Consider the following 26,090-nt stretch of genomic DNA (forward strand, 5'->3'; position numbering starts at 1 on the left):
CTAGAGTTTACAGATGTTGGTTGAACAGAAATCCTTAAAATCTGTGAGATGGACTTCTAATGAGAAAGCCAATAAAATGGGTGCTTTGGTTTTGTCTGTTGTTTCTGTTTTTATAAGATGAAATAATAGACTGTTGTAAAACAAAGTATAAAAGAATAAATTAAATAATAATGATTTTTCTTCCACACAAAAGATATTATGCTTTAAGTTGTTTTGGAAGTCAAGTTTGCAGAAAATTTGCTTTCATTAGTCCTTTTTTGTTTCTCTCTCTGCCTGGTCACTTCTTTTTGCCCATCAGCTTCTATTTACTTCTCAGTTGTCTGGCTATGGAGGACAGGTTCATGCCAGGAGTAAAGGTTCCTACCTTGTTTCCTCGCGAAAACAATGGCCTTACCTGATATCGCAGATAACCGGGGAATTCTACTTCCTCTTTCAGATGTGTGCATGATATGTCCCTATTCATTGGTTCACCTTCCCCCTTCAAAACTAAAAATGAATGTGAACATACCTTATTAAGTAAGATATTTAAAGGCACGGCATCATGAAACTTTCAACTTCTGTAGGAAGAGCCTAGGATATGTGTTGGAATCACACCAGTGATTTGTGTTGTGTGTTGGTCAGCTTCTCAGCCACTGGTAGGTAGGTCAGTACTCACAGTGTGCCTCTTGTCCCACAAGGATAATGGTGGCATGGTTCTGGCTTCTGAGGCCAGCAGAGAAGTAACTACGTACATGAACTGCCGTGGCACCAGCTGCTCCTATGTAGACCTTTGAAGCATAAAAAACACATGTATCTCATCATTCTTAGTATATTTACTTATTTGCTCATTCTCCCTGTATGTACCTGGTTTCCTGACCCTGCTAACTATCTTCTTCACCACAGCTGCCTCCTTGGCCTTGGCATCACTGGCCCCCTTGGTCTCCTCAGCTCTGACCACCACCTTGGTCCAGCCTTGCGGGCCTCTTTGTTTCTGACCCTGTAGTTCCTGTACACCTCCTCAGCCCCAGCTGCTTCTTTGGCTATAGTCTTGCTGGTCTTCTCATTTGTGGCTGCCTCAATGGGAAGGAAGGGAAGAAAAGGAAAGGAAAATGTATAATTTCTAAACTTGTAAATATATGTATTTAAGTCTAAGGAAATGTTACCCAATATGCCCTTTGCTTAAATTTATCATGGATGTATCTCTGTCTTTCAGGAGTGAAATTATCAAAGGATCAGCTGTGAAGTTATTAGATACTATGTTTTGAGTAGAATGAGGCTTCTGCAGATATAAGGACATCTCATTGTCTCCTCTGTCACCCCTCTGCTGGTTTGGAAACATCTATAGGAAAGCATCTTCTATAGTCATCATCTACCTAAGAGGCCAACATCTTGCCATCCTATTTTCCTTTTTTGCATTCATTTTTATATTTTTTAGGTTTCTGCATAAGTAAATGTTCTCTTTGTATACAAAGCAGCTTTTCTTATGGTGAAATTCATTTATTTTGGTCAAAGTGATTCTCCTGTATTGGTAAGTTCAAACTGATTGTGCTTCAGTAACAAACAATTTCAAAGTCTCAGTGGCTTGACCAAACAAAAGTATATTTCTTACTCACTCTGTATATCTGACATAAGTTAGCGACAGAGTTCATTCATCTAAGACACTTATGGAGCTAGGCTCAGAGGGCTCCATCTCAACACGTTTGTCCATAATCATTGTGGCAGGAGGAAGGTAATGTTGTTAATTGCTCTCTGGCTCTTAAAAATGAGCATCACCCCGATGCTCATTCGATTGGCCAAAGCAAGTCAGATGGATGTGATGAACTTCAGTGAGGGTGAGGAAGTACAGTCTTAATATGTGTGAGGAGAGCTGGAATATTTGGAAGCAGCCTGATGACAACTGTACTTTCCCATGTTGAGTGGCTATGAGTCTCATCCCATCAAATCTTGGTGAACCAATGAGAACCAATTTACTTCCTCATATACAAATATGAAGTTGACATTCTTTCCAAACATCTGGGACAATGAATATTGCTCTTGATCAAATTTCAAGTTATTTTCATTTAAGAATTAGACAAACATACTGTGATCTCTTTTTATGTTGCACATTTCTCTTATACTGGCATTTTATCTGCACGTGATCTGGTGAAAGCTTACTTGGTAATGGTGGCTCGTCACTTTCTTCCCTGTCTTGCAGAATTCATGGTCTCTTCAGGAGCCAGTCATTCTAACATCCTAGTTCAAGAAAACATCTCCTTCTGTTTATTAGTTGTTCAATTTCTGTAGTCTTCTTTCAAAGTACTTAACTTCAGGTGGGAGAAAGTTTCCTAATAATTTCTAAATTAGAAATTGTATGCTACTTTCTACCTACTGTGCCATTTGTTTCCATGAGAGTCAGCTGAGGTGAGTAACCGTGAATGGATCTAGTGGCTTAAGCAGGTTATTGCCAAATATCAATAGTAATGACAACAAAAATAATGACCTATTATATGTGTATAGATACTAACAGTTTATATGAGATCTAACTTGATCATCATTCATGCTGCAGGTTTCAGATGAAAATATGACAGGCCACCACTCTATATTCAGGGTAGAGATGCTCCATAGTGTTTTAGAAAATGTTTGAGGAAGATGGTTTCTTGTTTTGTCTTTAGAAAGGATTAGAACGGGAGAGACCACAAAGATTAACACCCTTAGTCCATTAGGACTTCTCTAATATTGGGAAACCCTTACTCTGTCAAGGGCCGCTGATAGAACAGTAAAAAAGACCAGAGACCACCTACATCGGAAAGCAATATAATTTAGTCTTTTAATGAGAAGTTATAAAATATTCCAAGTAGAAGCAATATAAAAGTCTACTTAATTAACACAAGAAATAGCAAGATATATGCTTCATTTCTCTTATTTTAGCCTAAAAAGTGAAGGGGGACAGAGAGGATGAAGATCACAATGGAAAGAGTCATATGAATAAAGAAAACAGGAAAAAGAATCTGATAAAGGGGGGAAGGTTGCTTATGGAAAAGCACATAAACATAAATGCAGAGAAACCACAAACACACACACCTGTATGCATTCACTTCCCAACTGGCTTCCGGAGAACTACATAAGCACATTTGTAATCATGGAGTGCTGTGAAATAGCAGCATCTTGATTTATTCTTTCAGGGTATTGCCAGTTGTAGTGTAAACACCTTGAGAATAGGGACATCTCTAGATGTTTGTGAAAGTGAAAGATTTTTATCTTCTTAATGCTGCACGGCATTTTGGAAAGTTCAGGTATAGAGCAGGTGTATTGTCCTTCAATACTTGCCTTGAGGAAATTCAGAGAAGGGCCACATTTGGCACATGATTCAGAGCTCCCTCACTTTCAGTCCCTAGGTGGCTCTTCCTGTTCTGCTCCAGTGCCTGCCTTCCAAAAGCAAATTCCGGACAACAGCCTATGTAGTCTAGTAGGGTCATTTCACATGCCAGATAACAAACTGTTGACATAATCTGGTCACCTGCTGCTTTTTCATCATATTGGGAAATAAATAACATAAGTAAATAGAGGTAGATTTTTATTCCTTTATCAGCAAATGTTTGACTGAGAACCAACTATTTAAGCACTGTGCTAGGTATTGTGTATTAGAATCAGTAAGGCCAGCATAATCCCTGTTCTTACTTAATTTTGTGGGAAGACAACATTAAAACAATAACTTAAGTGTCCTGATAGAAATATGCTACTTATTTCACAGGTAGGCACTGATTTTTCTTTTGCCTCTCTTTCATCCCTTTTTATTCCCTTATATATTTTTCCTGTAATTCAATTAATAGAAGAAATCTAGGACAAGATCTTATTCCCTTTCATGTAAAAAATACCAGGCCAGGCCAGCTCTAGGCAAGCATGACCACTGTTTCTCATAGTCCTTCTTGCAGCTCTGCATTGACCAAGATTCCCTCTTAACTCTCTAGGCTCCTTTTCAAATGGCTTGAAATTGTTTCCTCTTTTCATGTTTTCCAAGAATAAAGTTTTAGGAAAGTTCTGGAAAATTAATGGGAAAGTAATTCCCTGAAGAGAGTGAGACACAAAAATATGGCTTATCCAGGGGGCAGCTTCAGATTCTTCCCTTGCTAATAGGACGAGAGCAAAATGATGTGTATTGAGAACCTGCCATATTCAAGACACTCTATTAGGTTCCAAAGGGGCTATAAAGATATAAAGAGGGCACAGTCCCTGCCCTCCTAAAGCAATATATGGTAACTATAATTAGAAAGGAACACAAAGTAATTAAAGTGTGCCAAGGTGGGAGGTAGGGATGCCTCTGACTTATGTTTTGTGAGAGTTTTGTAGAAGAGGTGGCATCCAGGCTGATACTGAAAGAGATGTAGGGATTGCAGAATCAGACTGGGTAGGATGCTGATGCAGTGTCTTTATTCTGGGACTCTGCATGCTGCCAGTGGACAGGCAATGATGGTGCAGGGCAGGCATCTCAAGTCAACGGGGAGAGGATAGTGTCACAACCATACCATTTGGGGGACTGTTGATGTGTCTTGATGAATTGAAATGTGGGGGCTTTCATTTGTTGGGCAATGGAAAAATATGCTAGATTTTGATGCAATGAAATATTCACAAATGCCACAATCAAAATAGCACTTCGGGAAGTTTGTCATGGTATGTATGAGCAGGTTGATTAGAGGGGAGAGGGATACCAGTTAGAAGGTAGTGCAGTGGTACAGACATGGGATGATAAGAATCCAAACTACAAAGGTAGAGAGTAGAATGGAAAGAAGAGAGTGATGGACTCTGTCTTGTAACGTGAATGACTCTGGACTTATTTACAGGAGCTTAGCATATGCCAGTGTGTAAAATGCAGGTGAGGGTGACTACAGTGGAGTGAGGCAACAGTTTTGATCAGAGGAGTAAAATGTACTACGGAACAGACCTTGAAGGCTCTTGCTACTTTGGAAATCTGAGAAAGGGAAACCATAAACACGAGGAGCACTGTTACTCTCCATAAAACAGTATTATGCTGTTGATTTTCAAATATTCACAAATGCTTTTTGGAATGTACTTTTCCATGGATTAGTGTGTTTTATGTTGAAAGTGGTTTTTTTTTTTTTTTTTTTTTCCACCAGCGGGTTTGCTTTTAAAATCAGGTAAAGATATTTTCCCTTTAAATGTAAAATGCTAATTTAATTTAGTCTTTGCTGCATGGGAATGGGATACTAATGTGGCTGAAAACAGCAGTTTATTTTATGTGGGTTTGACCATTTCAGAAGTTTAACATTTTTAAAAAATATTATTACTAGGAAAATAAATTTGAAACCACATTCCAACTTCATTGAGGATTATTCAAGTGTTTTTCAATTATATTGCTTAAATACTCCAAAGAGTCTTTGCCTCAGAGCACAGACTCCTTATTATGACTTTGCTGCAAAGGAAAACAGGACTCTGTTCTGGGTTCTGAAGTGGTTTTCCTCATCCACCTCTGGATTGCTCTTCTTGGAGACCAACTCTTGGTTTAGCCTAGTGGAGCTTTCTATTTGTTAGAGAAATTGACCAGTAATGTGTGGTTATATGATTGTGCACAGCCAGCTACAGCCACAACTACTTTTAGCCCCTCACTCAAACAGTGGGAAAATATTCTGGGGTATGAAAGTCTCAGAAAGATTAATTATACACTTACATGATAAAGATTTCCAATTATCTCAGACCAGCATATTTATTCTTTATGATTAATTATCCCGAGATAGCCTTCATTTAAGGTAATAAAATATCCTTAAAATACTACGTTTTAGCTTGATAGCTGAAAACAAATGCTCTGCATTCCTCTGTATTTACAAACCTTTATGCAGTTTGGTGATATGAGGCTACGTGGAGAAACTCGCTGCATAAAGAATGAGGGAGATGATGGTCCAGCTCTCCCTTGCAGTCATCAGACTGACGTCCAGAACTGCATTCAGGCCTGGGAACCACCCTTCAAGAAGGGCATACACAGACTAAAGTGTGTTTGGAAGAATAAACAGGTGAAGGAGACTGGAAATTCAATCATGTTGGAACTTGGAAGGTTGCTCTGGAGAGAAGACTAATAGTTGTGGTATTTCACTGCTGCAGGGAGCAGGTAGCAGCTGCCATAGTTTTGGCTACCTAGCATCTGGGCCCATTTTCCATCTCAGGGAAATCTGCTATGTGTATGTTGGTGATGGGGAGGGTCTTGCCTTCTATGGTAGAAGTTGAAGGGTCAGATTTGTCTCTTTTGAGTCACTTGACACTTGCATGTGGACAAGGGTACTAGGCTTCTTCTGGTGTCCAGGCACGTGTTTATGGCTGGGGCTTTGAGTCTAACAGGCATAGGTCAGTTGATAAAGTGTCTAAATTCCAATGTCACATCCAGACTGCTCTTGTGGCAGTTCTTGGCAGTTCTTCACTGGCTGCTTCCCGTAGCTTCTAACCTCTTCCTACCTGGTTTCACGTTCTAATAGAGAATGGAAATATCTAATCCTAAAAGATTTTGTGAGCTTCTTAGTATCTTCAAAATAAGTTTCTCTTTTGCTTGAGGTAGTTGGTGTAGGTTTCTGTTGTTCACAAACAAGAATCTTGACTGATATAATTACTAAAAACATAATGATTTCTTATTTCTAACTGGAATTATTTTATTTTTTACTATTTAGTGAATTTTTTCTTTAATTTTTAGTTAACATATGATAATTGTACATATTTATAGGGTACAGAGTGATATTTCAATACAGGTATACAAATGTGTAATGATCAAATCAAGATAATTAGGCTATACATCACCTCAAACACTTAGCATGGCTTTGTGTTGGGAACATTCAGAATCCTCTTTTCTAGTTGCTTGTTTTTTGTTTTCATTTTTGTTTTTGAGGTGGAGTTTCATTCTTGTTGCCCAGGCTGGAGTGCAATGGCATGATCTTGGCTCACCGCAATCTCTGCCTCCCGGATTCAAGCAATTCTCATGCCTTAGCCTCCTGAGTAGTTGAGATTATAGGCATGTGCCACCACGCCTGGCTAATTTTGTATTTTTAGTAGAGACGGGTTTCTCCATGTTGGTCAGGCTGGTCTCGAACTTCCGACCTCAGGTGATCCACCCAAAGTGCTGGGATTACAGGCATGAGCCACCATGCCCGGCCTCTTCTAGTATTTTTGAACATGTATAATAAATTCTTGTTAACTGTAGTCACTCTACAGTGCTATAGGACACTATAACTTATTCCTCCTATCTAGCTACAAGTTTGTAACCATTCTCTTCTACCTGCCTTCCCCCACTACCCTTCCTAGCCTCTAATAACTATAATTCTATTCTCTACTTCCATGAGCTTAGTTATTTTTAGCTCCTGCAGATGGGTGAGATCATGTGGTTTTTTTTTTATCTCTCTGCCTGATTTATCTCACATAACCTAATGCCTTCTAGGTTTATCCATATTTCTGCTAATGACAGGATTTCATTCTTTTTTATTGTTCAATAGTATTCTATTGTGTGTACATGCCACATTTTCTTTATTCATTCATCTGTTGGTGAACATTTAGGTTGATCCTATATCTTGGCTATTGTGAATAGTGCTGAAATAAACATGGGGCACAGATACCCTTTGATATACTGATTTTCTTTCTTTTGGATAAATACCCAGTAGTGAGATTGATGAATCATGGTAGTTCTATTTTTAGTTTTTCAGAAACCTCTATACTGTTTTCCACAATGGCTGTACTAATTTACATTCCCACCAACAGTGTAGAAGAGTTCCCTCTTCTCTGCATCCTCACCAGCACTTGTTATTTTTTTGTCTTTTTGATAGTAGCCATTCTAACTGGGTGAGACGATATCTCATGGTGGTTTTGATTTGCATTTCCCTGATGATTAATGATGTTAAGCATTTTTTCATATACCTGTCAGCCATTTATATGTCTTCTTTTGTGAAATCTCTATTCAGACCCTTTGCCTATTTTTTAACTGCATTTTTGTTTTTGTTGTTGAGTTGTTTGAGTTCTTTGTATATTTTGGATGTTAGTTCCTTGTTAAATGAGTAGTTTGCAGGTGTTCTCTCCCATTCTGCAGGTTGTCTCTTCACTCTGTTGATAGGTTTCCTTTGCCGTGTAGAATCTTTTTAGTTTCATGTTGTCCTATTTGTTTATTTTTGTTGTTGTAACTGGTGACTTTTGTTGTCTTACCCATAAGATCTTTGCCTATACCAGTGTCCTGACGCATTTCCCCTCTGTTCTCTTCTAGTAGTTTTATAGTTTTGGTTTTTACATTTAAGTCTTTAATTCATCTTAAGTTGATTTTTTTATATGGTGAGAGATAGAAGTCTGTTTGTCTTCTTCTGCATATAAATATCCAGTTTTCTCAGCACCATTTATTGACAAGCATATCCTTTTCTCAATCTAACTGGAATTTTTAACCTGGATTCAACAATAGCTTTATGGAATCTGTGTGTTTGTTGTGTTATATGCAGTATTTTGGTTATTTGTTCATTCACATGGGGGAGAGGGTCCATTGTTTTATTTCTTCTCAAAAGGTTCTATAATCCTTAAAGGGCCAAGAACCACTTATCTGCAGGATACAATTTAAACATCTTAGCATGACATTCAAAGTTCTCATTACCTGACCTCAGCCCATTGCTTTGATTTTCTCTCCCATTACATTCTCTGCTGCTTCTATTTCTTTATCCTCTTTTCATGCTCCAGTAGTCAAAGTACTCTGTGTTCTCTAAAAGCACCTAATGATTTATAGTCTCTACGTCTTTGCTCTTGATGTTCTTTCTGCCCAACCCTTTTCTTTGGTTCTTATCCCACCGTTCCATTGGTTTGCGGAACACCTGCTCATCTATTTAGACTTCACTGGTTTAATTCCTCAGTGGATGTAATGATTACTGTGCTACATCCCCTTGGCCTACCTGATTTCAGCATTGCTGGCAGCCCATGCTAAGCTAGCAGCTTGTATGAGTGCCTCTTCTTTGTAGCCTTTGTGCATTCTCCACAGTCACTAAAGGCAGATGTGTTACCCAGGCATATCTTTGTGGAGAAGTTAACCCTTCTTGGGGGAAACACTCAAACAATGAGAATGTGAGTGGGCCAATGCCCCAGCCCTCCCATTGCCTGTGGGCCAATGGTGGGCACATTCAACATGACTCTTCAGAGAGATCCCTGAGAGATTAGGCCGGGAGCTGTCCACATAGTTAATCTGCTCACTAAGCCCCCTTTTTTGGCTTGCTTTCTTTCCTGAATCACTTTCCTTCCTCTTTTACCCCTGCTTCCTAGATTTCTGCTGTCTGCATCCAAGTCTTTATCTCAAGCTCTATTCTCATATGCATCTAGATCCAGACACCCTCTTGACTGTGTGCCTCTATTTTAGCTGTGAGATGCTGCTTTAGCATATCTCGCCCTTTATTGATCTCATTTAATGATTTCTTTCTAGTAGACTATTACTTGTGGAGAGTAAAGAGCTTATCTTATTGTGATGTGAGTGGGCACCATCCAACTGGCTGCCAGTATGGGTAGAACAAAGCAGGTGGAAGAAGATAGGTTTTGCTGAGTCCTCTTGCTCCCTTTCTCTTCCTGTGTCAGATGCTTGCTTCCTCTCCTCCTGCCCTTAGACATCAGATTCTAGGTTCTTCAGCCTTGGATTCTGGGACTTACACCAGCAGCCTTCTGGGGGTCCTAGGGCCTTTGGCTTCAGACTGAGGGTTGCGCTGTTGGCTTCTCTGGTTTTGAGGTTCTCAGACTTGGACTGAGTCATACTACTGTCCTCTCTCCCTCCCCAGCTTGGAGACAGCCTATCAGGAGACTTCTCCTTGTGATTATATCAGCCAATTCTCCTTCTTTTATATACCTATATATCCTGTTCGTTCTGTCCCACTGGAGAACCCTGTTTAATACACTTATTCATTATTGGTCCCTGCAGGTACATAGTGGACCCTCCACAATGTGTAAAAGGCACGGTGCGTGAGAGCTGTCTTCAGATATCGGAAGGGTTACCTTGTGTTTACATATGTCTGGGGAACAGAACCAAGACCAATGAGTAGGGGTTACAGGAAGCCAGATTATAATTCAACACCTTGTTTATCAGTGCACCTATGGGAGGTGATATTTGATAGTAACAGTAACAGTGGCTCGTTATGGCATGATGACCCACTCAGGGAAGGTTCATGCCCACTCTTTTGCTGAGAAGTTCTATTATAGAAAATTTTATAGAACAGGGACCACAAGCACATACCTGCAAGGACCAGCCTGGCATATAAACTAGTGAGGCAGGCTAAGGGTCACATAGTTGGGAATGGTGAGAACTGTGTGGAATAAAGTGTGTGTACCCTGTCTCAAAGGGGTACGTACTCCTCAGCTCCAGTCAACAGTTGCTAGACAGTAATGCAGATCTAGCACTATCAGACCTTCCGGTTTTCCAAAGTAAGTAGAATCCAGATTCTTAGGTAAATCTTCCAGCATAAAGACGTTTGAATCAAGAAGGCATCACCGTGGCTGGCTGTGGCGCATGGGTTGTTAGTTTGTAATCTTTGTATAGTGGATGTAGCCGAGGATGTTAAAGCCTCAGATGTGGGGATGGCTTTCTAGAGAGCCAGATTCTGGTCAGCTTGCTCTCTTCAGGCCCATGAACACACTCTGCCTGTTCCCACCTTGGGCCTTTGGCCATTTTCTCTTCACAGCAGGGACACTGTGTGGCTCAGACCCCTCTCCTGTGACATCTCCCACTGCTGGTCCTTCCTCAGCAAGCCCTGTCTTCTTAGTGCACCTTCAGCTTTTCCAGCACTCAGATGTCTGCTGCAATTGCTCACTGTCTAGTGGCGTCATGGTTTGTCTTATCTGAATAAGTAAGTTACAAGTTCCCTTAATGCAGAGATTCTACTTCCTGTGGCTTTCCCGTCATTTGGAGCATGGTATTGGGTGCATAGCAGGTGCTCAGTAAGAACTGTTGGTTCACTGTTGCTAGATGACTGTCATACTCAGTGCTTATGGCATCACTCTTAGCAGAAGACGACGTAATAAAGAAGAAGCCACCAGCTCTTGCATAGAGAACTTAAAATTAAATCAGTGAAGCTCTTTCAGATGACTCAGTGCTTTTGGCATTGCTCTTAGCAGACAATGAGGTAATAAAGAAGAGGCCACTAGCTCTTGCATGCAGAGGTTAAATTTAAATCAGTGGGACTCTTTCAGAGATGAAATAGACACATCCTCTGTCTACTATTGACCTGCTGTCCTCAGAGCTTAATATGGTGCTCAGTGTGCCTCACCTGTCAAAGGCTTTCCCTCATCCTTTCCCACCTGAGATCCAACAAAATAACCAATTATGTATGCCCTGATTTAGATTCCTTGATTAGAGATGTGTTCTGATCATAAACTATGTAACCATCTTTTAAAGGAAAACGTTAATAGGCAACTCTTTGTTACAAAGATTGCCTAAAAGAAAAAAAACTAATTTTAACTGTTGACGATTATTTATTTTTGTATTCTTTCTCTTTTATTTGAAACACATTTTGTTTTAGAAATCTCTTTTACTCTCACATCTATAAAGCAAAATACAACATAAACAATTCTCAGTCATCTGTGATAATGAGTATTAGGGTATACTTTGGGCACTGAAGTTTACTAATTGTTTCCAAACTTTATTTTAGCAAACTTTCCCCACTTTGTGGTGAGGATGCTAGTGAGTATAAATTGTCAAAATAGTACGTCTCCTTTATATTCTGTATTGTACTTGTTTCACTACTGTTTATTTAGCCTAGTTTCAGTGCAGTTTTGTCACAAGGAGAAGGATCGGAATCATTCATTCAATAAACATTTATTGAACCCCTACTAAGTGCCAGATCCTATTTTAGCTGCTAGAGATAGTTGTGAAGAAATTAGACATTGGTGGGAGACAACCACAAACCAATGAACAAATGAACACACAGGAAAATATTGGATGGAGATAGGTGTTGGGAGCGTAAAACAGAATGGAGAAAATATGTCTGGTGGGGTCTACTCCAGATTGGAGTTGAGTCTCTTTAAAGCTGTGACATCTGAGTCTTGAACCACAAGAAGGAACCAGCCATGTGAAGATCATGGGGAAGAGCATTTCAGGACAACAAAACAGCTACTGCCACAGACCTATCGCAGGAGCCATGTGGTGTGCTGGAAGCACAGCTAGGAGGCCAGTCAGAAGGAATTTAGCCAATAGAATTTATTATACAAGTCAAAATTACTAGCAATAAAATGAAATATGTATTTTGCAGTTTAAGTATATATGGCCATGAACATTTAGATTTCAGAATTTGTGCTGTGATTTCATGACTAAATTCAGTGATTATGTAAGATTCACATTGGAGAAAATCAGTGTTCTGAAGACTATGCAGTGCATCCCGCTTTGAAGCTTCGGATTTCTCATGAATAGGATAGGCCATTAATAATATTGGCGGAAAGTATCATCTAGTGTTATATTCTTAAATTGAATTTGCCTTGAAAGTAATCATGCATACAATGAACATAGTAAGAAACAGCTTCCTTCATCCTTTAATGTAATAATTGCTCCCAATGATTACAAGAGCTTATAGACAGCTGGAACATCCGGCTATCACGTTAGCTGGACAAGGAAGAAAGCTGTTATGGATAAAGCTTCAGATTTTCTTGCATTTTTTGATATCTGTATAACAGAGACCTGATGAGTTGCCAGTACGTAACAAGCCAGAACCCTGAATCCAGAGAGCATTTGTGACATTCAGCCAACACAGAACTGCTTTCCCACCCAAAGGGTGGTCTCCAAATCTGTTGTAGCTTTTGGCAGGATTTTTATTTCACAATTGAAAACAGATGCCCTTTCTGCCCTTTCCCTTGTTGTCTGAGTTACTACCATTCAGGAGATTGCAAGCCATGGCAATCTCTCATGCACCTTCAGAATGCCCAGCAAGAGTCCTCGTTAGACACTGGTATTCAGAAGTCCTACTGTGAAACACTTCCTCTGCAAGAAGAGAACAGATTCAGGAAGGTGCCAGGATTGTGAAGTTCCGGTAGTCTGGTGGGTGTCTTGTGAATGTTTTTTGTCAAAATCAAAGCACCAGTCCTGGGTTTAATAGAAAACATCTCTCTGGATAGTTTCTATTTTAAAATATTTAATCCTAAAAGAAAATATTTAATCCTAAAGAAGTATGTAATCCTAAAGGAAAACCAAAGTGTACTCTCCCTAGGGAATGTATTGAGTTTCATTATAGGATATGGCCCTAAAATATGCTTGGATAGGATATTGCAAATCCAGAGTATCAAAAATCACTAAACTACTAAATTCTTGATTGACTAAAAGAGACTTATTAGACATAACAACTGAATATAATGTGTGGAATTTGTTTGGATCTTGGTGTAAACCAATTGAAATTTGAACTGGTGGACAATTGGGAAAATTTAAATATGGACTCAATATGAGGCAATATTAAGGAACCACTGGTAATTTTGTTAGGTGTGATAATGATAATAGTGGTTATCTAAGAAAATAAGAGTTATAAAGACAGTGCTGTGGAGGGGAAAAAATGAAACCTGAAACTTTAATAAGATGTATTGGTTCATTAGTAGAAATGTAAAAGTGCTTCCGTAAAAGTAATCATAGTTTAGGGGAGAGGAACCTAGAGGCAGACCCAGGAGGAGAGAGTCATGTAGAAAAGGAGATTCTGAAGGATGTTCAGTGTCCTTCAGTGAAGGGACAGTGCCAGCTCTAAATGGCTCTGCAAGGGAAGAGCCAGGGGATAAATCCTCCTCACTCTTTTCCCTCCCATCTGTTGCTGATCTTTCCCTGCTCTCAAATCTAGATGGCAGGGGACTCACTGGTGTAGTCTATACAGGTCAGCCTTTGGGGCTGATAGGAGGGTGGAAAAGGGCAGAGAGTAGAACTGGGGATGTAAACAAAAGCTACTAGTAACAGCATCTTTATAAAGTATAACAATATGGGTGGAATGTTGAATGACAGATACTCTTGGAAGAAGCCCTTCATAGAATTATAAAATGTTAGGGCTGGAAGGATCCTGAGAAGTGACTCTCAACCTCATTTTAGAGGTGAGGAAATAGAGTATTATAAAGGTAGCAATTTGTATATAGCTAGTTGTCACAGAGCTGTTAAGAAATTACAGACTTTTTGATGTGAACAGACACTTCTCAAAAGAAGACATTTAGGTGGCCAACAAACATGTGAAAAAAAAGCTCATCATCACTGGTCATTAGAGAAATGCAAATCAAAACCACAATGAGATACCATCTGACACCAGTTAGAAAGGCAATTATTAAAAAGTCAGGAAGCAACAGATGCTGGAGAGGATGTGGAGAAATAGGAACGCTTTTACACTGTTGTTGGGAGTGTAAATTAGTTCAACCATTGTGGAAGATAGTGTGGCAATTCCTCAAGGATCTTGAACTAGAAATACCATTTGACCCAGCAATCCCATTACTGGGTATATACCCAAAGGACTATACATCATTCTACTATAAAGACACATGCACACATATGTTTATTGTGGCACTATTCACAATAGCAAAGACTTGGAACCAATCCAAATGTCTATCAATGATAGATTGGATAAAGAAAATGTGGCACATATACACCATGGAATACTATGCAGCCATAAAAAAGGATGAGTTCATGTCCTTTACAGGGACGTGGATGAAGCTGGAAACTATCATTCTCAGCAAACTAACACAGGAACAGAAAACCAAACACCGCATGTTCTCACTCATAAGTAGGAGCTGAACAATGGACATATGGACACAGGGAGGGAAACATCACACACTGGGGCCTGTCGGTGGTTGGGAGGTACAGGAGGGATAGCATTAGGAGAAATACCTAATAGAGATGACGAGTTGATGGGTGCAGCAAACCATCATGGCATGCGTATATCTACAGTAAAATTAAAAATTAAGTAGTAATTACAAATTAAAAATTAAGTAAAATTAAAAAACAAATAAATTATAAACTTTTTTATTTTCAGCCCTGTCTCTTTCCCCTAGGCCTGGGAATTTTCATAAATATTCCAAAATTTTCCCAGACCCACCACACCAGCTAAGCCACTGTTCAATATGGGTGAAAATGGTAAGGAAGTCTAAGTTGTTATTCACAGGAATGTGTAAGCATTATAGACATAGCCATTGCAATAGGCCATATTTCTGTAGCTGAAATTACAGAGTCATTGTGGGTAATCTGGAAAATACATATATGTGTCAAAAGGAAAATAAAAGCACCCATAATGGACCACAGAGATAACTACTATTAACATTTTGGTGCTTTCCTATCAGGTTTTTAAATTAAAATGTACATAAATATATGTATGTGTGTATGGAAAATTAGTATCAGTTGTACATATAGTTTTGCAGGTTGTTTTTTCACTTAATAATGAATAATTTCCTATATATCAAATTGCCTTAGAATCTGAGTTTTGATAGCAGTAATATTTCAAAAATGAATATAGCATAATGTTTTAAAATCCTCTGTTATTAGATACTTGAGTTGTTTCTTACTTTCTTCTATGATAAATAATGCTGCAGTGTATATATATATACACACACACACACATATATAGATACATATATAAATATTATATATCCCATATAAATAATTGTGTTTATCTGGGACATATATTATTTTTATTAAAAAATTGCCACTGTTAAGAATTTCCAGGGGTCCTTTCTATTGGGGCAGAGTGGAAAGAACATGGCTGTAGGGTCAGGCATCCCTGATCTGTTTGGCTTCCGCCACGTTCTGGATGTGTGACCTTAAGCATGTCACTTCACTCTATTGAGCCTCCTCCTTTCTGTTAACAGGGATCATACTGTACATCCCTCAGTGCTGTGATGAGAACTATACGAGGTAGTACTTTTTTTTTTGAGACGGAGTCTTGCTCTGTCACCCAGGTTGGAATGCAATGGCGTGATCTCGGCTTACTGCAACCTCTGCCTCCCAGGTTCAAGCAATTCTCCTGCCTCAGCCTCCCAAATAGCTGGGATTACAGGCACCGACCACCATGCCCAGGTAATTTTTGTATTTTTAGTAGAGACGGGTTTTCACCGTGTTGGTCAGGCTGGTCTTGAACTCCTGACCACAGGTGATCCACCCGCCTCGGCCTCCCAAAGTGCTGGGTTTACAGATATGAGCTACCGCACCCGGCCTACACAAAGTAGTACTTTCAAAGTGTCTGGCGTGTAGGGTGTACTCAATACATGTTACGTCTCTCTTCATTTGGGATGGATTAGATTGCACATAAGTGTATGCACATGTGTGTTGAGTGAAGTGAAGGAAATCTCATTACAAGATTTTATTCAGTATCAAGAAAAAAGTAAAACTGACTTGCAAATAGACACATTTCAATGGAAAGAATCCTTTCAGTGAAAGAGAGACCTATTACAGTTTGAGATATTGATAATGAAAGCAGAAATGAAAGTCTTCAAAAGTGTATTTTTCTTTATACTGGGTTGTCCAGTAACTATTCCCAACCTCCCTCCCCATCCCCTTCCTTCGTCAGTGCTTATCTTCAAACTCTATCAGCGGGCAAAGCATGTGTACAGCGAGGCTGCGCGAGTGCTCCAGTTTAAGAAGATATGTGAAGAAGCACCTGAAAACATGGTCCAGCTGCTGGGAGAGTTGATGAACCAGAGCCACATGAGCTGCCGGGACATGTATGAGTGCAGCTGCCCTGAGCTGGACCAGCTGGTGGACATCTGTCGGTGAGGCAGCCTGGTGGGGGCCAAGGGATGCCATCAAATAATATTGTTTAAATAAATGGAAAAAGATGCAACATTTCGTAATCTATGGGAATGAAGATTGTTCCCCACTTCCTATATGAGGGGTCTCCGATGATATAGAGCTAAACTTGTTCCCTTCTAAATGCCTGTAGGATGAAAGATTTGATACCTGGCTCCATGATTTTATGGGGCTCTGGGTTTGGAGTCAGTTTGGAGTCAGCTCTTTACATCATGGGAAAGACCTTTCCATCTTTGGATGATTAGGCCTTTCAGGATGGTAACTTTGCTCAGAGCTGGGCCCTGTTAACTTTCTCATGATATGTTTTATTATACTGCTGCTCTGCCAGAAACTCCTGTCCAGTGTCCTAGTTAAGTTTAGTAGTTCTACTCAGAAGAAGGGAGAAAACTGACAGAGGATCTCAAGCTTGATGGGAGTGTGTGGGGAGATTGCTGAAGGAATCACCCAGAAAGCCAGCATTTCCTGCTTTCCAGGTTAAGTTTAGGCATTTTGAGGAAATAAGGGCTGAAGAAACCTAGGTGATACATGGTTAATTGAGGCAGAAATGTAAAGAGGACAACTCTTTCACAAACCTAAACACAGCTTCCCTAAAATTGTGAAAGAATGGAGATAATAGAGTTAGTCGTCTTACCCAGGAAGGAGCTCAGTGACCTGGGGAGAACTGAAACTGGGAGAGCTCTCAAACGCTAGATGTTACTTCACTGTGAGAACACAATGCCACATTACAATTAGTAACGAAACGTAATTAACCACTTGGCACTTGTGGCTTGCCTCAGTCATTGCCACACTCCCAGCCTGAGAAGTTTAAACCAAGTAACTCCAGTGATCACAAATGGCCTGGGTAACCCAACTTATCAAAAGACTTGAACACAGCATTGATAAGATCACTCTGCTGACATATTTGCTCACTGATTGCCAAAAGCCTTCCCCAGCTTGTTTCATTTTAAGTACTCTTTTCTGAAAATATCAAGGGCCTACTATATGGAAGGGACAAATATTGTTCAGTTCTGGAAATGAGAGGAAGTGGAATTATTTGTGCACAGATCAGGAAGAAATGTCTTTGCCTGGAAGGAAGTGGGATGGTTTGAATCCCACCTGAAAAACTGCGGAAGGGCATTTGCCAGCTTCCTGGAATTCTCAAATGAACTTTTTCTTCCTAGAGTGGTCAACCCGTAGTTGTTCTCATGGAGCTTACATTCTCGTGGCGAAAGAGAGAAATGACCATTAAAAATAATTTGAATGGTAGTGGTACGTGCTATGGAAAAAAGTGAGAAGGAGTAGAGACTACAGGGTTACGTGGGTACTCTTTCTATGGAGTGGTTGAAGAAGGTCACTCTGAGGAAGAGATATTTGAGCAGAGACCTGAAGGGGGTGAATAAATGAGAACAGCAAGTGCATAGGCCCTGTGGTGGATACTTGGCTGTCAGGTGTGAGGCTGAGCAAGCTCAGCATGGCAGAGGGCCAGGAAGGAAGGAGAGGTAGTAGATGAAGTAAGGGAGGAAGTCGGCAGCCATACCACATAGGCTGTGTAGGCCATTGGAAGGCTTCTGGCTTTGAGAAGAGAAAGAGGGCAATGGAAATGCTAGGCAATTCTATGCCAAATATGCTTGGAAGGAAGACGTTTTTGCTGTGTGGGTAAAAGAGAGAAATCAAGACGACTGGTGGGTGTTTGCCCTGAGAAACTTTCCTTGTGCCTCTAAAAGCCACATTTTTGAAAAGCACTCTTCACCATTGTGGGTTAGAGTTATCTTAGAGTACCATCAAATATTAGATCAGGAAGGGGTCTTAGAGATCCAAGAAGGCACTAAGAGATTAAATAATTGGAGTAAGTTTCACATAATGAGTTCATTGGAAAGCTTGGCTCCCAATCCAGTGATTTTGCCACACCTGCCTCTCCCCTTGGGTTATACTGAGATGTGATTACACTCAAATGTCGGTCATATATATGTGTGTGTATGTGTGTGTTTGTAACCTATTTTCATCTCCTAGCTTTGAAGCTTTATGATGGAGGCCTTTGTTGTCATAGTCTCCAGCCTTTGAACATTAAGCAAAGTCATGTTGAGCAGGAATGTAATGTGTAGAGTAGGATGAAAAGTGGGCTGGAAGTTAGGAAGGTTGGATTCTGGCTCTCTTTTCATTCCGTGCTCTGTGAGTTGGAACTGTTGCTTCACTTTGTGATCTTCATTGGCTTTTTCTGTTCTAGCAGTCTATAGATCTATACATTTAAAAAATATGGCTCTAGTGGAAAAGTTTATGGCTATGTCTTACAGGGGTTTGGAAGAGTACCTCTTATTTATCTTTTCATTTTATTTGTTTTTGGAAAATCCTTTCTTAATGGCAGCTAAAGTGTTTCATTTTCATTTGCTGTATTAATTTTCTGAGAAAAATTCAGCTCTGTGAAAAACTTAGGAGCTCCATCACTTTTTCATGATTGTTTTGTTTGGACAATTGCTAAGTATGAAAGTTATTTTCTACTTATTCCATAACTATAAAGGGTTCAACTTTTCCATATTGAAAGATTATCTTCTGGCTTATTGAAGATATTGGCCAGAATAGTTGTCTGGTCCTTAAAGCTTCTTAGATAATTATTTTTTTCTTTTCTGTCACTGTGACCAGCAGATAATATTCTTCAAATGTTTCAGTTGGTTGCAGTTTACTGAAAGGTCCTAAGTGGCAGAGCAACCTCAGAGGAGGATAGCCCCAGGGGAGTTAAGCTGATGCAGACATTGATGTCATTCCCTCCTTCAGTCAATACATATTTTCACATGGGTATCTGTGTACCATGTGAAATTGCAGTCTACTGTCCACTTTCAAAAGCTGTGACTTTCTCTTGTGAAGATGTCTGAGAAGCAATGAGGGAAGAAGGAGGGGTTCAGAAGAATGCAGAAATTAGTAGGAGTAAGATAAAGGATGGATAAAGGATGTTTAAAAAGGATGGGGAAGACAGATGGTGGAAGAGTAGCAGGTAGTAACATGGGGAAAGGTTCAAATAAATGAACAGTGGAGCTACTCATAAGCCCTAGTTCTTTCTAAAACCGTGTGACTGTCTCACTGGGTCAGGCAGAAAAGGTGTTGGACATACTGGAAAAGGTCCTGGCAAGGCCTGGTGTGAGCCACTGGTGCCACAGACACAACCTCTGGCAAAGTACTGCTTTATTTAAAAACCACCACCACCCCCACAATTCCCTGCCACCATTAAAAATATTAACATCAGTAGGGAAGGTATGACTAAGACTGGGCAGCTTGAGCAGGTTGCTTGTCTTCCCCAAATGAGGGAAGAGTAGGGAAGCTGAAATGGGTTCAAGGAGGAGCACTGCCAAATATAATCTTTACATCACCCTCCCTGGTTTATTTATGGCACTTCAAAATTCCTTTAGTGTTTCCGAAGGGTTTCTTGGAAACTATTTGTATGAAAAGACAACTAATTGAATGAGTAGATTAAGGACTTGAATACCTAGAATACCTAAGGTGCTATACACAAGCAGAAAATCTTAGAGTGATCTGAACTAGACTGAATTAAAAAGGCATCTCCTAGTTAGCATATAGGACAATGTATAGAACAACTTTGTGACCCAAGTGGGGAGAAGGGGGCTTGGGAAAGAGCACCATTGCTAGCTCTCTTTTTTGGTTGAACCTTTTCCTGCTCTTCAAGAGAAAATCAGTTTAGAATGTAAAGAAAGGAGCAGGGAGGAGGAAAGAAACTATACTTAAAGAGTGGGGCTTTTTTTTTTTTAAATTAATATTAGAACTTAAATTATATGAAACAAAGTATAATAATGAAGGAAAAAGATAATGTTTGCTGAATTATAAAATATCTTTTGTAACCAAACAAAATGTTAACAGAAAGAAATGACTAAATTTTAAGTAGAATTTACTGGAGAACACAAAACAGTTTTGAAACCAAGTCAGTTATATGTGAGACAGCTCATTCACTATTGGTTCCCTAGTTTTACTTAAGACAAAATAGTTAATGCCTTTTATTTTCATTTTGACACTTGTTGAAATTAGAGAGGATTAATTGCTGCATTATTGCCCAAGCTATTAAGGGAGATGAATGACAAATTTTAGTGGATTAACTATGATTACAAAAGTTAATTTACTTTGTCTTCCTCAGAAGTCTTTCTGCAATGGATTCCATGGTAAGGCTGCTCAGCCTCTCGCACCCATTCTTTGACAAGGTCATAGTGGGGAAGAATGAAGTGCAAATCCATTGTTACATGCTCTTTCTCCATGACCTTAAGTGCTAATCTGCATACCCTGTCAAAAAAAAAAAAAAAAAAAAAGAGGGAACCAGCCATTTCAGCTCCCCTTAGGGCTTTACTTCTCTTCGGGCCTCTTTGACTTATAAATATATATGCCATTTGCAGGACCCAAACCCACTGCTCTTCAATGGCCTTTAAGTGGCTTACATTTCTAAAGTAGACTTGCGGGCATATTTTCTTATCCTTTCTCATTTGAACACTGAAGGCTGTGGTTTCTTGACTCTAAAGCAATTTGAAGGTACGGTGTCTAACCTGGCTATAGAAATCATAGAAACTGCTAGAAGGTCCCTTACCTGTGATTCTTGCCATTTCCCAGAGAGCAGAAGCTAGAAGTCTTCCCAAGTAAAAAATACACTGCTGACTGCTTATATTACATATAATTTTTAAAAATATTTTAAGGGAAATATTGTAGTCCACCAGCCATTTATTAGAACCTATTAAATTCCTAGAATTATGCTGGGCTAGGTTCAGAGAGATAGATGTGACCTGTTCCAAATTCAAGATTTCCTGAAATAATTTATTTCATATCCATTTGTATAATATATATTTACTTATTTAGAAAGAAATGACACAGAATTTAAATACAAGGCATAATTTCTTACCTTCCGTCTTTCTCAAGTGTGTAGTGCAGTTGGGTCTCTCTGGATCTCCTCCCCACCCTCTCCATTGCTCTGTATCTTGCAACTTAGCGCTTTATGGTCGAATTAGTTCACTTAAAAGTAGGAAATTTGACTTTGGCTATATTGGGTGCCTGGACAGTTAATTCTGTGAATACACAAGGTTCAAAGAGAACATTCCTCATCATCTCCATCCCTCATCTGCCCTAGCCTTTGCCATCATGCTTTATAAAGCAGAGGCTGCCTTTGTTGCTTTAACAAACCCTTCCACATTATTCCCAATCCAGTCATCACAGTTATCAAAGTGGGATCTGAGGGATTTTAGGGTTTTGGGTTCTATAATTCTTGTATTGCCTCTCTGATGTGCAATAGCTTGGAAGATAAATCTTTAATGTTTTCTTGTTCTTCCAGAAAAAGGCACAAACATGAAAAGTTCACTAAACACCCTTGGTTCACTTACTTTTCTTTCTTTATTTAAAGTGTATAGTGGTCTCCTAACTTTTGGTCTTCTCAGAATTTCTATGGCATATGCCAAAGGGCCTATTAAGTACTAGCAGGGAACACTGCAGACAGACCTTTCTGCCTTTGTAAGTGTATGTAGCTTGGCAGGCTGCTGACCAGCTGCTGGGGCAGCCCTGACTTGTGATCAGATGTGCCACTGACTCTGGGGCAGAAGGCTATTTAAAATAGCACTTACCATTCTTGATTTGGGAAATTTGAGCCCTGGTGATTTCAGACCATGTGATGGATGCAGTTCAGTCCATTTTCATCTGTAGCAGGCAGGGTGGTGACAGAGCAGCTCTGGAGACTCAGTATTGAATATCTTGACCTACAAAGACTTCCAGCTTCTGCTCCCTGGAAACTGTTAAAAGTCTCAGGAAAATAGACCTTGGGCCCAATTCCTATAGGTTTTACAGCCAGATTAAAAACAATACTCTCAGTTTGCTTTAGGTTCAATTTTGAAAAACCACAGCTTTCAAAAACTGTTCAAATGAGAAAGTATAATAAAATAGGCCTTTTAGAAGTTGGACTGAGGACCCTTAAAGACTTGATAATTTGAATGCAGCAAAATGGCATATTTTGGATCTTAGAAAATCAAATAAGAAGGCACACTGTTCTTCTCTAGACCATGTCATGGCTGGCTTTAATGCCCATATTTTAGGGTCTTCCAGAGACACTTGAGTGACACCTTAGTTTTCCACTGTAAGAGTTTGATGTGACTGCATATGGCAACCATTTTTTTAAAATCCAACAAACTGTAAACAGGCTCTTTGCCAACCTAGGAATTTAGAATAATCCAAGGATCCCAAGGTCAGAGAAATTTTTTAGCCTGGATGATGGGATTTCAGGCTTAGTTCAGCTACTGGGCCATAAGCTGAATGTTTAAGGGATAGGAGGAGATCAATGATGTTCATTTGTTTGTAAGCATTTTTTTCTTTCTTAAATACCTATTTTCATTTGAAAAGCATATTTTAATATATATAATAAAGCAGGTGATAAAAAGAAATCAACTGAGAAGAATCATTGATGGGAAAATCAGTTACTGACATGCAGTAATTTTGATGTTCTAGGGTAGAGGTAGTATTCTATTGATACGTCCAGGAAGTAAAGTATCTCATTTAGATTGAAAAAAAGAGACAAAATTGTACGAAATTAATCATAGAGCCTTTAATCCACTAATAATTTGGAGTGGATTTTATTAAGAAGAATTAATTATAAGTACATGTTAACTTTCTTGTCAGGATAAATTGCATCTTTTAAAGCTAAGTGATCTGTGTACATTGTGATAGGGCCTTTCACTTTGGTTAAAATCTTAGGTTTGAAACTGTGCCTGGTTTACAGTAACTAAAATTAACTCTTGCTGTGTGGTCCTTTATATAGTTGTTGCCATCCCAATCAGATACATCTCATCTGATGTCAAATTCTGAGTCCAGTAATCAGACCAGCTCCAGAAGGCACAGGGAAGGTGGTGTGGAACTCTAGGGACTGCCATCCTCTTTGTGGAAAGGTTTGCTTAATTTTCCATTAGAGAGTCAACCAATCACCCACCCAACCTGGAGTTTAATAACAAGCTTTTTGTTGATAAGTTTATTCAGTGAACTAGGCTATCTGTTCTAGGGGACTGATTCTTCTTTGTGAAACAGCCCGGACTTAAGAATGCAGCTGAAATCGCCACTGGGGAAAACTTGTATAAGACTGTACATTTTAAATTTTGATTTGCCCTCATTTGGAGTGACCTTCTGATTCAGGGTTGCCTACATTTCTTTTACCATTGCCTGTTTTATTTTAACACCTCCTTCCTGATTTACCTGTAAGCTTGCTATATAACTCTTCAAGTGGCTACTTTATGGAATCAATATTACAGTGGGTTATTGCCAGTCATGAAATGGGAGGAGTACTGTTGACTTACTACTTGGAGTCAAAACCAGGGACTAGATTTAGATACAATGAAAAAATTCCTAATCACTCTCTGAAACAGTATAAATGTCTTAATGTCCTAAAATGTTTGATGACACCTAAAAACCCCTCATGTATTTTCTTCTTAGAACTTAGATAGGCTATGTGTTCCACAAACATCAAGCAAATCAGTTGCATTTTCATTTACAGGTTCTAATATTTTTTTTTCTCATTGTTTTAGGAAGTTGGGGGCTCAAGGGTCACGACTTACTGGAGCAGGATGGGGAGGCTGCGCAGTATCAATAGTACCTGCGGACAAGCTGCCCGGCTTCCTAGCCAATGTGCACAAAGCTTATTACCAGAGGAGTGATGGGAGCTTAGCACCAGAGAAGCAGAGTTTGTTTGCTACCAAACCTGGAGGCGGGGCTTTGGTTTTCCTTGAGGCCTGAAAAAATGTAAAAAATCTCAGAGAAACTATTTAGGACACTTAGGAATTGGCAGGACTTTGTATGCCACAGTAAATTAATCTTCTTTCTGTTTTGTATTATGGTGAATGGTTGCTATTATATCAAGATATATTTTCAAAGAAATGATTGAAAGTTCTCTATGCTTCATAATGATTATTTTTCCATCTTAAAATATGGTTTTACTATTAAGAGTCAAGATCATGCTTGGACAGATCTTTTAAGAATAATTTACTGAGATTTATTCATTTGAAGATTTTAAAGATGAATGGTAAAACACACTCTTAATACTGATTACATGAATTGGACTTGAATTAAATATATTGTTAAAATTAAACTGATACCATTGAATTGTACGCATTATTCTTTGAATTGTACGCATTATTCTTAAATAGAGTTCATTTCCGGTTTCTCTTAGTACTCTTCTTCCTCAAAGTTGTAGTTCTCTGTTGATGATGATGATGACGACGACAGTGATGCCACACATTCTCTCTCAATTTCAGCTTCAGAACACTATGAAAATAATACATGATTAAAGTTTCACAGATTTTCTTGGACATTGTATAATTGAATGTGAGATTCCTCCAATTATCAAGAGAGTAAGGATTTTTTTTTTTTTCTGACAAAAGGAGGATATGGGAAGAAAATTCAGACTCATTTGAATATTTTTAAACCATGTGATATCATTGAAATAACCACTTTCAATTCTTTTGGCCCTGAGCTATCTCCATTACTTAATAGAAAAACTTAGATAAAGAACACTTTAAGTCTCTTCTATTCACATTGAAATAAAGAATTATCTAGATGCTAATTCAGATAATTCAGTTTGTTCATAGAACTTACTTTCTTATCACTCTTTTTCTACTACTTTTTCTCAAATACCTCTCTAATTCAAGAGCTGCTTCCAAGAAATCCCACACATTCCTTATATCCCTTTTTTGTTTATCTAGAAAAGCTTGTTTGTATATATGCACCCCAGTATAAAGCAGGTATGCAAGTACGTGGGTGAAAGTGACTATGAAAAGACTTAATGAATTCTGGGATTTGTAACGGTATTGATGGGTACCTCTGTATGTATATCAAGAGTGGCCAGAAATGTTTGGCTAGTGATGGCAAATGACTGGCTTTCTCTCGTGGATGGACTATAGGAAGCACTTTCTGAATTACGTAATGATTTGGACCAAAAAGTATTTTGCTGAAATACTCAGGTAATTGAGATAGCAGTGGTTTTATGGCATGAATTATCCAGAAATATCACAATTACTTATGATTCTGTGATTTCATTAGCTCATTAATGTTTAACTCACAGATTGGGCATCACCCTCTAGAATTTCAGTTTAAGGGAGGCCTGTGCAAAGCTGGTTTTATTTCTTAAAGGATAACAGTCATACATAGAATACTAAGAAAGCCGATATTCTATTTTAAAATAAACTTCTGATGCATTTTCATTCTTAGCAGAAAGGTAAATGCTTGAGAAAGCTTGAGTCAAATTTGTTAAAAGAATTTTGAGTTCTATAAACCCAAAAATCCAAAACCTGAATTTATTTAAATTTATAATCCTTTATTTTTTAATAATGTGCCATTTTCCACAAAGGATTTCTGGTTGGTATATAATTCTTTAAAGATACCTGGATCAGTATAACAAAACAAAACAAAA

The 26,090-nt window shown here is 38.9% G+C and overlaps 2 protein-coding genes across 8 annotated transcripts in view; one reads left to right on the forward strand and one right to left on the reverse strand.

Annotated features, from left to right (window-relative positions):
- The window catches only part of GALK2 (galactokinase 2), a 163,130-nt gene extending 138,356 nt beyond the window's left edge, over positions 1-24,774 (forward strand). For 5 of the 7 annotated variants that reach the window (XM_008016647.3, XM_008016646.3, XM_008016645.3 and 2 more), the window contains 2 exons: positions 16,455-16,656; positions 24,211-24,774. In XM_008016647.3, the coding sequence (XP_008014838.2) occupies positions 16,455-16,656; positions 24,211-24,418 (410 nt within the window). In that variant the 3' untranslated portion in view covers positions 24,419-24,774. Of the gene's footprint in view, positions 1-1,192; positions 16,657-24,210 lie in introns of those variants that run through there. The other 2 variants (XM_073012155.1, XM_038009967.2) reach the window with 2 other exon arrangements.
- Positions 24,652-26,090, reverse strand: part of FAM227B (family with sequence similarity 227 member B) — a 521,377-nt gene continuing 519,938 nt past the window's right edge. The window contains exon 19 of the mRNA XM_038009969.2: positions 24,652-24,946. Coding sequence (XP_037865897.2) covers positions 24,848-24,946 — 99 coding nt within the window. The 3' untranslated portion in view covers positions 24,652-24,847. The remainder of the gene's footprint in view (positions 24,947-26,090) is intronic.

Source organism: Chlorocebus sabaeus, chromosome 26, assembly GCF_047675955.1.
Source record: "Chlorocebus sabaeus isolate Y175 chromosome 26, mChlSab1.0.hap1, whole genome shotgun sequence".
NCBI lineage: Eukaryota > Metazoa > Chordata > Mammalia > Primates > Cercopithecidae > Chlorocebus > Chlorocebus sabaeus.